Below are 16,609 nucleotides of genomic sequence, written 5' to 3'. Positions count from 1 at the left end.
AAAAGGTACAAAGAACGAATAATACTGTAAGGAGTAAGAGATACTAATGAGAAATAGAAAGCTGGCTCAATTTTCTTTTCATTAAAAACATTAATGTGTAATATAAAGAACTCCAGTCTATTTATTAAATATCACAATTGCAGTAAAAGAGCCCTAATTCTGTTCCTTTGTCCGCTTATCCCTCGAGGCGGTACAGCGAAAGTATTTATTGGGCCATCGAAATTATGGGCCAGAAAACGACAAGTGCCTGTAATAACAAGCGAGACATTTCAGCAAATTGTCATCGGCAATAGAAATCAGTGTCTATTAAGTGTGTATTCATTTCATCGTCGTCATATAAACTTTGTCCATTTTCCATTTCATTTACTTTTATTGTTCCAAAGGAAATTACGGGTCAGAAAATGTCCAACGCTTCCAATAACAAGAAAGACATTTGAGGGTTTCGTAGTACCCGGAAGGAAAAAATGAGCGTGCTTACCATAAGATTTTTGTTTTAATTAATGATATTTGTCATCAAATTAAGATAGGAAAGTGGCCCTATGTTTTTGATAATAGCTATTAGCACCGTGGACTAATTTACATAGATTTAGTTAAGCAATAACCTTAAAATAAGACCGTAGCGACGTGGCATTGCTGTTAAAAAGCAAAAATATGCCCGTAGTGCCTCTTTATTTTAAATAAATATAAATCAATTTTTTTTCAATCCCTATCAATTATAAATCAAAAATAATTAGAATCTTTTATGACTAAAAAAATAACGTATCAATTTGATTATATAACGCTCGTAAAACTTTCTGGTAGAAAATAGTTAATGTCTATTAAATTGCTATTACAATAAAAATAAAAAATATACATGGAATAAGGCAATGGATAGAATTTCTACTTTGCCAGGTTGGCAGTGATTTTCAGTATTTTGTGATCATCAAAGTCGTCAGGTAATACGAAAGATGTTAGAAAAAATGAAAGAAATATTTAATAAAGACAATTATGATTATTCAGAAGGATACGTTGATCCATTGCGGTTTCATTCAACTGTATATTTCGTAACCAAATGTTATGGGCTACTTAATACTACCGTCCCGTCGTGGTCGTAAGTATAAAACTAAATTAATATTCAAATATTTTGTACTTATGTACCAGGTACCTAGATACTAACATATCTGTAATGTAGCCTTTAAAAGTAGTAGACTTTTTGTAGTTTTGCTAGAGCACGCATGCCTATGTCGCTAAAACACACATTTTTGCCACTTATGACAGCCATTTTTGCTAGCTTTTACCTACTTTGGTTCTATATAAAACGAAGTATCTAATGGAGTTGTAAGCAGCCTTTTTAACAGTTAAGTAGCTTCTGAACAAAATATCTGTGGAAATCATAGTTAGGTAGTATAGAAATGAATTTCACAAAATTTTATAATTTTTATTACCACAATTTTATTGTGTATATATGTATGTATGTAATGGAATCTTTGAACTCGATTTTTACCCACTTTGAACAGTCCGATTAATTTAAAATTTCGAACAATTATCAAGAACCGATGACAATATACGATTTTAATAATTTTATCCCATTCTCTTCATCAGGATCGTCAGGAATCAGGATTGACGATTTTCCTTGAGTGATTTTAGCGTGGTTTTTAATTTTGAAACTATAGTTATGTTTAATTATTCTCAAATAACAGTGAAATAACAATGTAAAAAATAAGCAGATATTGGGCGCAGCATAGAAAAGCGTTACGTAAACCCTTTGCAATCTGAAAAAAGATCTGTGCAGAATAAATTCGTATCCCACTTAAATTTTATTTTATGAAATATTTTTTTAGTTTTACAACATTTACAGGCCATTCCTTATACTGTTCATGATGTGTTGCGCTGTACCTGCTATGACGCTGTCTGCAATGAGCATGCTTCACGGATTCAGAATCTCTGATGTGGCAACCATAATCGAAGGAGGAGCTTATATAATCGTCCTTGCTTACAAGATGTTGATTTTATCTTGTACGAAACTGAACGTGCCCGAATTCCATATGTTCTTGCATACTTTAAAGGCAGATTTTAAATACGTGTGTACCCGTGGAGCTAGGTATAGGTAAGATGAAATAATTTCTAACATTTTTTTCGTAACAATTTTTTATTTTGTATGTATTTTACGTAAATATTCTCAATATAATATATGGTTTTTGGATAATTTTGGCAAGAATGTGTGGATTATCTGATGGATTTTAGGTATTTTATAGTAACCAAAAGCTTAGTATAAGCATCTAACCGGATTGCTCACGTACGTACTGTAAATAATATTACGTACCTTTAAATTATATTTTATGCTGTGATATTCTTGTCTCCTTCTAGCCATTAGTCCACTTTTATATTGGAACAAACATTAATTTAATTAACATCTGCAGTTAAATTACAATAAAAATAACTCTGTTGTAATTAATAATGTCCAGAATTATTAATATCAAATGTAATATTGAATATTATAGTGGTTCAGCTGTAGCCAGGTAATTTCTGCGTGAATTTGATAATTTCTGGTAACTTTATGATTAGATTAGTTTGATGAGAGTAGTAAGTCAAGCGTAAGTCAAGCGTAAGACAAGAGAGCTTCTGTGATTCAGATGAGATTGCCATTCTACTTACAGTTTATTATAGTTAACGGCAGCAGAAAGGTTCCTGTTAGGTAGACCCAATTTTATAATTGAACTAGTTTTTGCCCGCGGCTTCGCCCGTATTTAAAAGAAAATAATATAACATACTAACATACATAAAACTGAAGATTCGTACCTTCAACTTTGCTAAAGATCATCACTTGATCAAATTCATAGTTTACCACTCAATCCTTACTAATATCGATAAAAGTAATCGATATTTTGGGTCCAAAAGGATTTCCAGGATAAAAACTATCCTATGTTCATTCTCGGGTCTCAGACTATCTTTGTACAAAATTTCATTAAAATCGGTTCAGTGGTTTAGGCGTCAAGAAGAGACAAACAGACAGCCAGACAGACAGAGTTACTTTCGGATTTATAATATTAGTAAAGATATTAGTAAGGATAAGGATATTACCCATATTACGAAAGATCAAGATTTTGTTGAAGTTCTTCTTGATCATCACAAACGAATGAGTAATAACTTTTCTGTTTTACAGGGAAAGATTTTTTAAAAATCAACTAGAGACATGGAAAATCTGTCTTCTGGTTGCCTCAGCGATGACAATCATCAGCCTTCTGATGGTGACTATGGTAGCACTCGCTCTCATCTATTACGTGTCTACCCATGACCCAGAAACTGGTAGTGGACGACCCGTGCTGTTCCCGTTTTGGATGTTCCAAGTAGATTTCACCAAATCGCCGACCTATGAAATTGCATTTGTTTTCTCGAACGTCTGCATTTTGGCTTATGCGTTCAATTATATTTGTAAGTTATTCACATCTTATATTATGTTAGGTAGCTAAGTCTCAACGCATTTTAGGGAAGGAGAAATTCCAATTTAGTCTTCAGGGTAGCATCGTCAAGTTTGTACGGGGTTAATTAAAGGCAAGCAGTGGTCACTTGACCCTCTACTTACATCCTAACATATGAATTTGTTTCAAAGTTATATATTACATATTGATTATATATTACATATTACATATTTAGTTATATGTAATATGTAATATATAATCATATTTAGTTATATAGTACATATTGATAATGGTAATTTTAATAAAAAATCAGTGGTAGGTATTTTGCTATCAGATACCAAAAAAATAAGTACAACTTTGTTCGTGTATTAGTGTCTTGTAGTAGATTTTTCGTGCGTGTGATGTTTCTGAAGGTGGTAGAACCCTTAGTGGTTCGACTCCGGCGGCACCTCCGCCACACTTATTTCTACCTCATAACAGCAGTGTTAAGCGATGCTCTGTTCTGGTTTGAAGGGTGTGGTTAGGATGACATACTTATCCGAGGCATTCCAGCTTAGTCCTTAGGGGTACCTGCGCATTTGTGGCCGACCTCAGGTAGGAATATCTAATCCTATCTGGGGTTTATTACGGATGTCCATAGGCGGCAGTAGCCACTTACCATCAGGTGGACTGCATTATAATAAATAAATAAAATGATGTTTAAAAAAGGTAAACAGAAATTAAAGCATTATATAAAATGAACAAAATGTACTTAATCTGTGTATTAAATCATGAAATGTAATCAATTTTAATATAGAAAAAAATGTTGTGTCCCTGCGCAGTTATGATCGAAACTCAAATATTGTGGGTCAGAGAAATAGCCACAAAAGCGGATCTTGTAATATGGGGCGTCCAGGACCTAATGAAAGGCATACATCCAGCGACAAATAAGCGAGAAGAAGAAATATTCTCCCGACTTATTAAATATCGGATGACGTCAATTATTCAACAACATCAATCTATGTATGAGTGAGTAATTTTGGAAATTCGTATTTATCTTACTACTCTACCCAATCCCATGTGAAATCAACATGAGGTTGATTGATATTTTTCGTCTTCTAAGGCCTGAGTTGGGAAAACAAATCCGCCTTTGTTTATATCAATTCTAAAACAGTAGAAAACATCACTGCAAGTAGGAACAATAAAGAAGTAGATGGTGTTTTCGTAACACAACCACAGAGTTTTACCACCATATCGTGTCAAATAACGTGGTTAATAGAGAAAGGTCTAATTAGAAAGGTAGAACCATAGTTCGACCCGGGAGATACTACCGTCACATCTACATATGGACTTAGATATGGGGCGACCATCTGAATTCTCAGAAGTGTCATCGCATTTGTGTTCGGCTTCAGGAAGAACTCCTGTTCTATATGAAGATAGTTACAGATGCTTTTTTAGGTTAACTGCATGCTCTAATACTTTGACTACCCACTTGACGGAGCGATCAAGATTCCGGTCTGACGCGCAAACGGTCCAGGTTCAATCCCCGGCCAAATGTAAATGAATGATGAATTTGTATATCTCTTCAGGGGATGTGTATTTGTGTATTCATCTTTGCGTATGTCTATGGTAGTCATGACACAGGGAATCCTAGTGTAGAGATGTCAGTGTAAAAAGCGTATTTTTATATAAAAAGGAGCAAATAGGATCGTTACATCATCCTCGGCCATAATTAAACAAATTTGAAAGTAAATTACTCGCGACAGGCACTGAACCCAAAGTGCATTTGCTTATTAATTTGTTTCAGTCTCACGGAAAATTACTCCCGAGTTTACAAGAAGTTGTTAATGTTCGAGCAAATATTTTGCGGACCGGTGGTTTGCCTGACTGCCTACTCGGCCGCCGAGGTTTTTTCAAACTATTTTTATTCACTGAGCACTTCGGTAAACTGTTTCGCTAAAGTTAGAGTGTCTTGGGAAATACAATATGAGAGCAATAAGTGGAATTGCCTTGTGACAGTTCGTTGTCGTAGATCGATTTATATTACAACCACCGCCGCTATTTATATATCCACGTTTGTGTCAGTGACGTCACGTTATTAATCTTCAGTGGAAGAGGCTTTTATATGTCTTTTAAGGATTTTCTGGGGTTCCGTACCCAAAGGGTAAAAACGGAACCCTATAACTTAGACTCCACTGTCAGTCCGTCTGTACGTCTGTCACAGGGCTCTATCTCTAGAACCGTAATAAATAGACCCTTGAAAGTTTTACAGAGAATGTATAACGGTGGCCACTATAGCAATGAATACTAAAAATAAATAAAATAATATAAAAAGAGGTCCCCATACAACAAACTGGTATAATTCGATAATTTTCCAACGAACTGTTAAATAGTTATAGGTAGACAGTTCAAGTTTTCACAATGTATGTACTTCAATGGCTGCTAGATTAGACTAATTAGAAATTATAAAAAAAATGGTGCCACGGATCCCGCCGGGTGCGAGTTCCACTTGCACTTGGCCAATTTATATATCTCGTGAGTCTGAGAGGTTTGTTGGATATCTTCATCTATCTATGAGTACAATTCTAGCGGAGTTGATAGAACTCTTTGCAATTCACCTCGGGGAGCACCAATGCCACACCTATTTCTGCTTAATAACAACAATGATAAGCGCTGCTGTGTTCTGGTTTGAAGGGTGTAGTAATGGAGATATACTTATCAAAAGCGTTCCAACTCAGTCCGACAGACCGACGTCAGACGGCCGTAGGACCCTAATATTATCGGATGTTGATTATAGATGTGTGCAAACCTACTTATTAGCTACTTATCTTATATATAAAATTCTCGGGTCACAGTGTCAGTTACCGTACTCCTCCGAAACGGCGTTACCGATTTTCACCAAATTTTATATGCATATTCAGTAGGTCTGAGAATCGGCTACTATCTATTTTTCATAACCCTAAGTAATAAGGGTTGTTCACCCCTAACATTTTTTTATTTATATGGCAACAACGTTTTCCGGGTCAGCTAGTATATTAGGACAAAGATACGACAGATTTCGTGTACTTATTTCATTATCTGTACTTTATGACATAGTTATGCTACACCTGGGGCGTACTCTATCCTACTCCTTGAATTATTTATAATTTATATTCATACTAGCTGACCCGGCAAACTTTGTACCGCCTCAAAATCTATTTATGAGATATATTTCATATAAAATATAACCTATGTTACTCGTGGATAATGTAGCTTTCGAATGGTGAAAGAATTTTTAAAATCGGTCCAGTAGTTTTTGAGCCTATTCATTACAATCAAACAAACAAAGTTTTCCTCTTTATAATATTAGTATAGATAAATGCATTACTAACCCTTTTCGTAGTAACTATTTATTAATCTGTGCTTTTTCGTACGCTCCATTTTCAGAAACTTGACGGCGGCGAAATCAACTATATCCTTTTCTTGTTGTGCGGTTCGACAATTATTGTTAATTTTGTCCCAAGTTACTTATGTACTTTCCTCAGCATTAAGGTATCAATTTCATTTTAATATTTCTGATATATATTATGTATTTAAATAACTGAAATATGAATTTATATTAAAAAGCAGTAGATTATTGCAGCGTCGTCTAGTTTAAAGGTAAGATCACGATAAGATAGATTTAGATTTGACATCGTTCCTTCGTTCTTAGTCTCCAGCCGTAGCAAGGAATTTGTAGCCAAGTTTAGATAGGAACCCTATTCTACATATTCCAAGAGGTTACAGTTATCCATTAAAGACTTCGATATGTTCGGTTGTTCCTTTTTTCTCATACTACATAATCACAATCATCACAACACACGCATACAATGTATATGTCTACAGAGGCAAAATTTTCTCCTCACTCCTGGTTAAGAAACTCGGGCTCTCGATCAAGAGGTCCGAGGTTGAAATTCCAGGCACTTCTATTTTTTCAAAGTTATGTCTATAGTAGAAGTTAATTATAACTTGCATAAACGGTGAAGGAAAAAATCCTGAGGAAACCTGCATACCTGAGAAATCTTAAAAAACATGTTTTCAAAAGTATGTGTAGTCTACCAATTCGCACTTGACCAGCGCGGTGGGCTTGAGTCTAATCCTTCTCATTCTGAGAGGAGGTTGATGATGTTTACCATAAGGGTTGATGATGTATACCATACCCTGGACATTGTCACATTGTGGTTTTGTTATATTATCTTTGGGATTATAACTTTCCAGGTAATTTCAGTTAAAGATGCCTGCTGGGGAATACCATTCTGGAATGCTGGACCTGTCATTCGGCCGTACCTGGTAATTATGATACAGCGGTCCCTACGACCTCTACCTCTTAAGGCAGGAGGTTTCCAAGAAGTGTCCGTACAAACATTTTCAAATGTGAGTAAATCTGGTAGTCTTAATTTACAACTATCTACAAGTAGGCAAAATTGGCATTATGTCCATTACTGATTTGATTTTGCCAAAGATTGTGTGGTGTGAGGGAGGTTATATCAGCCTCTCCTTAAACATGCATGCATAAGGAAGATTTTTTATATTTTTACACGACTTCGACAAAATAAAAAAGGTTTGGAAAATCCAAAAGTGCACGACTCATAATGCTCATTTAATTATGAAATATAAAAAAAAACTTAAGTCGTTCAAAATTAATTGCCGAAAAAACAGCTGTAGTAGGAAGAAGGTACTGCACAAGCGCCCCTGGTGGAATAAATGTACATAATATCTATAGATATACAGTCTTGTAGTTTTCGTTTTTTATTAATTGCAATTAAACGACACTGAATTAATTAATCATTCGCATTCAGTGACCTTTTTTTTTTTTTTTTTTTTTTCTCGAGGGGGAAACCTTCAAAAGGTACCCGACGACGTGGGAGCAACGCCGGGTTATGTGGGATTTTTACCGCACTAAAACCCCCCCGGTGGCCGTCCTCAACGCTTGTTGGAGAACTCCGGGATCTCCAACGGAACACAACCGGAGCCCTCCAAGCGCGATGCCCAACGGGCTCTACCCTGGGGGAGCAGTTTTCGCTCCTCCCACACCATGTATGTTTACGACGGTATGCGACCACACATACCGCCGTCCTTCCCGGGGTCACTTGCTGGGCGGTTCGAGCTCCCACTCTTGCCGTCCGCAACCCCGGAAACCCCCTTTTAGTCGCCTCCTACGACAGGCAGGGGATACCGTAGCCCTATTCTAGTCCCGGAACTACAGGGACACCGCGCCAGTGGGCGCTATCGACGCCTACGGCGTCTCCTTCTCCGCGCGGGATCGGCGCGCTCCCTGGCCCGTTCGGCGTCCTCTTTAGCGAGCATAACGCGGTCGCAGAACGCAACCACGCTATCCCACGCTTCGCCAGAACGGACCATCGCCGCAACAACATTCTCCGGGGAGAGGTCCGGCCCTATGTGCTGCACCAGGATGTGCCGCTCGGGTTGCCACGCTGGGCACTCCTCGAGCGTGTGCTGCGCAGAATCCTGGGCATGTCCACAATGGTGGCACCGCGCTGAGGCCTCCCTGCCTATCCTGTGCAGGTACTCACCGAAGCAGCCATGTCCGGTGAGCACCTGTGTCAGTCGGTAAGTGACGCGTTTCTTCCTCTTTAGCCAGGCTCGGAAGTTGGGCAGGATCGCACTGACCACGCGTTGGCGTGCGCCCCGTGGCTCCTGGAGCCTATCACGCCAGCGTCTTAGGGCGCGCCAGCTGGCTCTCGTCCGGAGCACTTCGACCGTCTCATCGCTAGGAGGGTGGGCACTCTGGCGGAGACCGCGGATCTTAAAAAAGATCTCTGCGGTCATATCCGCCAGGATGTCCAGGGGCGGAAATCGCGCCAGGACTGTGGCCGCCTCATACGATATCGTCCGGTATCCTCGTGCGACTCTGATCGCGATCATACGCTGCGCGGCATTCAGTTTGGCCGCGCGGCGCCGGCAGCCCGACAGTCTATCAGACCATACGGGCGCACCGTAGAGCGCGACAGAGCGCACGACGCCTGCGTAGAGACGGCGGACTTCCTCCCTCCGTCCCCCTAGATTTGGCAGCAGTTTGTGCAAAGCACCCGCTACCTTGTGAATCCGGGGGACCAGGCGGTCGAAATGCTCGTCGAAGCGCCAGCGGCTGTCCAACACGAGTCCCAAGTATCTCATGCACCTGCCCACTTCGACATCCGCGTCACTCACCCGCACTGACATGCAGGGTGGTTCCACGCCCCGCCGCAGGCCGTGGAACCATAGCGCTTCGGTCTTATTGCCGGCAATGCTAAGGCCTATTTCACGTATCTTCGCGACAACGCGTGCCACCCCTAGTTCGGCCAACCTCGCCGTCCTCTCAAAAGACTCACCCTCGGCCAGTACGAGAGTGTCGTCGGCATAGCAAATAACGCTTACACCAGGAGGGAGTTCCGTCCGCAGTACGACATCGTATGCGAGATTCCACAGGAGTGGCCCCAAGACCGACCCCTGCGGAACCCCGCACACGACACGCCTCTCCCCGACACTCCCGTAACGGCCCGGATAGCTTATACTCCGGTTCGACAGATAGGCCGTCAGCACATCACGCAAATAAGGAGGCACCCGATGGTATACGAGGGCCTCCCTTATCGCTTTCCAGGGCAGAGTGTTAAAAGCGTTAACAATGTCCAGGCTTATAGCCAAAACCACTCTGCCACTGGATACGGCCTGCTCTCTCACTGCGCGAACACGGAGTATAGCATCGACAGTCGAGCGTTCCTTTCGGAATCCGTACTGACTGTCGGATAGATCCGGACCGCTGCACGCCAAATGTCCGCTGATACGGGCGGAAATAATCCGCTCGAAAAGCTTTCCCAACTCGTTCAGCAGACATATCGGCCTGTAGGCCGAGGGTGAGTCTGAAGGTCTACCCGGTTTGTGGAGGAGTACCACCTTCGCCTGCCTCCATTCCATTGGGAAGCGACCGGCACGTAGGCAGTCAGTGAACAGAGACCGCACTCTCTCTCCTAGGACGGTCAGGGCCAACACCCAGGCCCGACCCGGGATTCCGTCAGGGCCTGGTGCGGTGTTTCGCGCGGCCAACCGTTTCACGGCCCATCCTAGTTCTGTTTCACTAACTGTCAACTCCTCCGTCCACTCGGGCAGCACCGATGGCTCTGTCGCGGCATCGGGGCTATCGGGAGTGAAAGGAAACAGGTTTCCCATAACGACCGTGACAAAGTCGGGATCCATGGTCTCCGTTAACGGCGGGACCCATGGACGCAGCTTTCCAAGCACCATCCTATAAGGGCGCCCCCATGGGTCCCTATCCAGCCCGTCCAGGAGTCCCGACCAGCTTCGAGACTTGCTATCAGAGATGGCAATCTGAAGCGCCACGGTCGCGTTGCGGTAATCCCTGTACCTTTCTTCCGTCTCTTCGGCACCGGCAGTCCGACGTCTGCGGGCGCGCGTGTACTTGCGTCGGGATCGCAAGCAAGCTGCACGCAACTGTGCGATGTAATCGGACCACCAGTATGCCGGTCCCCTTCTGCCGGATCTGACCCGCGGCATGGCGGCGTCGCAGATAGCGGCCATATCTGCTCGGAGCCGAACAGCCCGTTGCTCGAAGTCTGGGGTCGCGCCCTCGGCGGCGGTACCGGACCAATCCACGACGTGGGCGGCGGCAATGAGCATGTCTCGATCGAGCCGCTTCAGAGCCCAACGTCGCGGGGGACCTTCTCCCAGCCGACCATTGTGAACCGGGAGCTGTAAGGCCACATCCAGCGTTATGTGACGGTGGTCGGATAGCGTGACAATTTCCTCCGCCACCCGCCAGCCCGTCACCAAACGCTCGGCAGAGGCAGTCGCCCATGAAAGGTCCACGATCGACTCCCCCTGCCAACGCACACACGTGCTAACCGAGCCCCGGTTCAATAGGCGTAGGTCCAGTTCCGCCGCCCATTCGAGTACCGCGTTTCCCCTGGCGTTGTCCCTTTTGCTCCCCCAGGCCCTGGAATGGGCGTTGAAGTCGCCGAGGACGAACACTGGGCGGGGCAGGCAACCGCGAATGCAGTCTCCTACCCGGCCCAGGAACGCCTCGTACGCCGCCAGACTGCAGTTGGGGGAGATGTAGCACCCTATAACCGCCAGGGGGCCCCAGTCCACAGCAACTATGCCCTGCCCCGTATGTCGCCTCGAACATGGAGGGTCAGTTTCTCCGCCAGCCCAATATACGGCGACCAATTGGGCGTTATCACCGAACCAGCGCGGATGGTCCGGTACCCGGTATGGTTCTGCCACCACTGCCAACGAGACTGAACATTCCGTGAGGCACTGCAGGAGCAAATCCTGGGCTCGACTGCAGTGGTTCAGGTTCCCCTGTAGCAGCTTGAATGATGGAGCAGCGTTCATTATGCTTGCTCCATCATTTCCTCAGACGGGCGATGGGCCGATGCGCTGGCTTCCGCCTGCGCAAGCCCATCTGCCCGTACGGGTTTGGCAGCCATTCTCTTACCCTTTCTTGTCGGGGGTCTGCAATGCTTACCACCCAACCGGTGGTCTGCTTTGCGGCCAAACTCTGCGCACACTATGCACTTAGGTGTCTGTGCCACGCATTGGCTAGCCTTATGGTTGGCTTCGCCGCAGACATAGCACAGAGCACTCCTATCGACCGTGTTCGTGCATTGGTGCCTAGCATGACCCATTTCTAGGCACCGGAAGCATTGCAGAGGCCTGGCACTGAGTACTTCCACTCGTGCAGACACCCAACCGACTCGGACTCGCTTCTCAGCCGCCAATTTCCTGATGACGACGAGCGGGCAGCGCACCCAGACCGTTCCCAATGACGTGCGTCCCCTTCTTATTTCTCCCACTTTCACGTCGGAGACATTGCAGCCGCCAGAACTGGCGATGGCGCTGGCCACGTCTGCTTGGGTGACGGAGTCGTCTAAGTCCATCACCCTAGCTTCACCCAGCTTCATTGGCCGCGCCACTCGAATGCCCATGTCCGAAACGGCCTCTTGAATTTTTGCCGCAAGGAGATTAGCCTTCTCGGAACATTCTTCCCCGGCAACCTCCAATAAAAGCCCGCCATTTAGAGCCCTCCTCTGCCTAACATCGGCGATACCTACCTCGGAGAGGTTGACGCGCTCTTTAGCAGCCGCCATTGCTTGCGCATAGGTCACAGTACTCCCTTCGGGTACTGTGATCGTAACTGCCGCGGTCTTTGGCACTTTGGGTAGCCGGCCTGCTTTCGCCTTCCTCTTACCCTTCTTATCCAGGGCAGGTGCCTTAGGGACCGCCTTGGACCTTTGGGTTCCCAGAACGGCCGGGGATTCCTTTATCGGTTCTCGACTTTGTACTTCTCGTCGGCGATCCGATTCGGGACGAGCAGCTGCCCGAGCCTTGGCTCTCGTCTTTCGGCCAACGACGGTGCTCCAGGCCTCCTCGTGTAGACCTTCTGACCGTACTGCCGGCGCCGATCCGACCGATGCCAAAGGTGACACTTTGGCCACTTGACCTGAGGTCTCAGTCCCCGACTTCTTTTTACCCTTGGAGGGACGCTGCGGAGCTGCAGCGGGGGCCACCTTTTGGCCTAAAGGAGGCCTGATTGCCCTCCCTGGGAACAGCTCGTCCTTAAAGGCGGCCAATTTGCCCTCAATGAGGTTTCCAATCCGCTCCATGAGGAGCACCTCAGAGCAATCCTGCTCTCTGGGCTGGGGTTGACTTGCCGTAGGCCGGGATTGACTACTGCCTCGGCGGAGCTCAGCCAGTTCGACCGTCAGTAGATTTATTTTACTGTTGAGCTCGGAAAGCTGTGCCCGCAGCATTTCGTTCTCCCTTTCAAGAGAGATCGATGAAGCCCGCTGCATTACTTCTGTGGCAGCGGCTTGGATGTGGCGGACGGCCAACCTCATGGTTTGCACCAGACTGCCCTTGATGTTGCGGGACTTGTCGGTCGCCTTCTCGATTATTTCGAGGTTCTCGAAAATACGAGAACCAAGATCGGGCGTTGGCTTCGCCACCATCTCTTGGCCTAAGTCCTCAGCACTAGGCAGGGCTATTTTGGACCTCGTCCTCGCCACAGGGACGGCTGGGTCCACGAAGCAGTCCTCGACTGCTGACTGCTGAGCCGGAGGCTTTGCGGTCTTCCTCTTCGGCTTGTCACCCTCGCTACTGCCGCTTCCAACCGGCATTCGCTTTCGCGAAGCCAGCGTGGCCGTGGACTGCCCAGATATAGCGGACATCGCATTCAGTGACCTACAATCGTCGATTAGAATTAAAAAAAAAAATAACTCAAATGATGGATTTTTTCACAAGTTACAGTGTTTTCAGGTTTCACACATGACGGACAGGAAAATATTTTGACCTATTTTGGTGTTTTTTTCCAATTCTATTGCAGTAAATCAATTTTTAAAAAGTATGGAATTAATCTCCATTAAATTATCTCGACAATAGTATGCAAAATATCTTGATTCCGTGAACTATCAAGGCTATAATAATATAAAAATAGCCGCCAAAATGAAGCGAAAAAAATTTTTCGATCGTAAAGCACTCTCTGATGCTTCGCATCATGAGTCGTGCAATAAATGTTTTTCGGGAATATGTACTTATGCATTTATATCTAATTTTTAGCATTCTTTACAGCCGGACGGCGTAACAGATTTTAACATATGAGGTATCATAAGAATGGTTGGGACGAATGACCATAAATATTACTGAATATTAAAATGAAGAACTTAAGATATCGTCTTCAATTTTGTTTTCTTTATGACTAATGTGACGTACCAGTCAGGTTTTACGTTTCTTAAAACATATTGTTATTAATTTATATAATTAATACAAACAGTTCTCACACTTTTAATGTTTCAGAAAATGGCATCAGCTTACTCCTGCTTCAATATGTTGCGTCAAGCTTTCAAGTGAAATAAATAAATCTTATTACTTACACACTTTATAATAATTAATCTAATAGAGTTTCACATACCAAAATATATATTATTACTCAATTATCACTCTTAAAAATGTTTTATTGTCCAATTATTGTTGATTAATCAATTTCAGGTTGTTAAATAAGTCATTTACGTTTCATAAAAAAGCTACAAAAATATAATGATCGTCTCTAGTTTTATTTAAATACATATCTTAGCGAAATAAAATACAATTCGTTTTTAATTACGTTATACTCATTTCATAATTTGTAATTTAAGCTTCCAAGTTCATGGCATCTTTAGTAAAAATAATAATTTATTTATTTCGTAATTTTCGTGCAATGTACACTATTGCACGATCACGAATCCTATCACGAATCACGTATCCTAGGGCAAACACATCTCTAACTCTTGCCTTGATTGTGGTAAGGGCGACAGACTTTTCCGAGGCGTTCCAGCTTGGTTCTCAGGGGTAGCGGCGCATCTGTGGCCGACCTCAGGTAGGAATCTGGGGTTGATTACAGATGTCCATGGGCGGCAAGGGTCACTTACCGCTTACTTATCAGGTGGACTGCATGCTCGACTGCTACTCCTATATTATAAAAAAAATCTACTGGTTAATGTTCCAATACCTGATTCAGATTAACCTTGTGAAGGCACAAACGTTATGGCATATTTTTTTTATTGCTTATATAAAATAATGCTATAAGAGAACAAAACACATTTTTCACACATGCGTTGCTTAAAAAATAATTCTTTCCTTTATGTACTTTTGAATAGAATTCTCTGACGAATAAAAACTGTTATCTCTATTGTCTTTTTATTATCTTTTATCTTTTTAAACTCTTTAAATTTTTTTTTTCTAAAACCTTACTTAACGTATTTACCTTTTGTTTACTTTAGTTGTTTTGTTGATTATATTATTATAGAATTATATTATACAGATACGTACTCCGTAAACTAAATATTCAATTCGAGTTTGTATAAATATTCTATTAAATTCTTATAGTTAAAAAATGTGATTATTTTCTCTCTCTCTCAATCTCAAGTGGGTAGATACTTGTAGAGCGGGTCAAACAGCACTTTTGCCTTCAATTATTATTTAACCTACATTATAGTAAATCATTCCTAATTTAGATTTGACCTGACGATTGAAAGTAATTTATATGGAAAACTCTTTAAAACATAACAAATATATCGATTAAAGATATCCTTGCGTAATTAGCGAGTTTTAAAGATGTTATTTGAGTTTAGAGCTAATAATAGAAGGTACCATCTTTTTGCCGCAGTCGTTTTGTTATTACCGTCCATTTACCGTCACATCGCCTAGTAATAAAGGCAGTGTCAAGTGTTCTGGTTTGAAAGGTCTTGTAAAAAAAGATACATATAAGCGACATTTCACTTAATCCGTATTAACGTATTTGTGAAGGTAGTAACGTATTTGTGAAGGACCTCAGGACTAAAATTCCGTCTGAGGTTGATACCAAAAGTTCATTGACAATAGCTAATTACTATAAGGTGAGTACCTGCATGTTTGCTACTTCTCTATTAAAAAAAAACATATTTCTTATTTATAGCAAGTTCGCATTTCTATTTGCAAGTGTGTATAAGAGACAAAGAAAATATAATTCTCAAGAAAAACGAAGTTCACCACAGTTTAAGGTTGGTAGAGGTATGACAAAAGATGGCGGCTTATTATTGAAATTAAAAACACCTATACCACCACTCCGGCGACCTCCAGACTTACAGTAAATTGATATTTTATGATACGCAGACGCATGCGTCTGACGCATGAAGTCATCCGAGTTCGACCGAATCATGATTCGGTCGAACTCGGATGACTTCGACAAAACTCGGTAGAGCATGATACTATTTGCCCTAAAGAATAATATACATATGTATTTTTTATAATATCCATGTATATAATTGTAATGCTTAGTACCTATTGTGTTTCTGTTATAATACAAATGTTACAGATTGGATTAATTGACGTTTAAAGTACTCATCATATAACTGTTTCATTTAATAACATGATATACGTTCTAATTTCTGAATTATCAACGATAATTAAACTAACCTAAATTGTTATTAACTTTAAAACAAAATATAAACAGTGTAACAATATCATTTACATCCAGTAACACAGCTTATAAAAGCCGATTCGAAATTAGAGATTAAATTATAATGCGCATGTTAATAACAGGCCAGTGGCGATATATTTAATAAAGCACATTTTCAAAGCGCAATATCGAACAACACGTAAATTATCACAGTCGGGTGGACATTGAAAATAGACAAGGAGGAAAGAGGCGAGCTTTATCCAATAATAATTCTCACTTGGAT

General features: G+C 42.3%; 1 protein-coding gene across 1 annotated transcript; it reads left to right on the top strand.

The window, feature by feature from the left end:
• The first annotated feature begins 929 nt into the window (after nucleotides 1-929).
• LOC140750435 (uncharacterized) lies at nucleotides 930-14,417 on the top strand. Its single transcript, XM_073083934.1, has 8 exons — nucleotides 930-1,090; nucleotides 1,838-2,086; nucleotides 3,143-3,411; nucleotides 4,220-4,406; nucleotides 5,185-5,284; nucleotides 6,804-6,908; nucleotides 7,614-7,769; nucleotides 14,208-14,417. The coding sequence occupies exons 1-8, from the start codon at nucleotides 948-950 to the stop codon at nucleotides 14,259-14,261; spliced, it is 1,263 nt and encodes a 420-aa protein (XP_072940035.1). The 5' UTR covers nucleotides 930-947; the 3' UTR covers nucleotides 14,262-14,417.
• Nucleotides 14,418-16,609: the final 2,192 nt, after the last annotated feature.

This window comes from Epargyreus clarus, unplaced genomic scaffold (assembly GCF_041222505.1).
Source record: "Epargyreus clarus isolate Ecla_fem2 unplaced genomic scaffold, WU_Ecla_fem_2.2 ptg000019l, whole genome shotgun sequence".
Lineage (NCBI taxonomy): Eukaryota > Metazoa > Arthropoda > Insecta > Lepidoptera > Hesperiidae > Epargyreus > Epargyreus clarus.
Note: the sequence above shows the minus strand (reverse complement) of the source record. Positions and strands in the feature narration are given on the sequence as shown.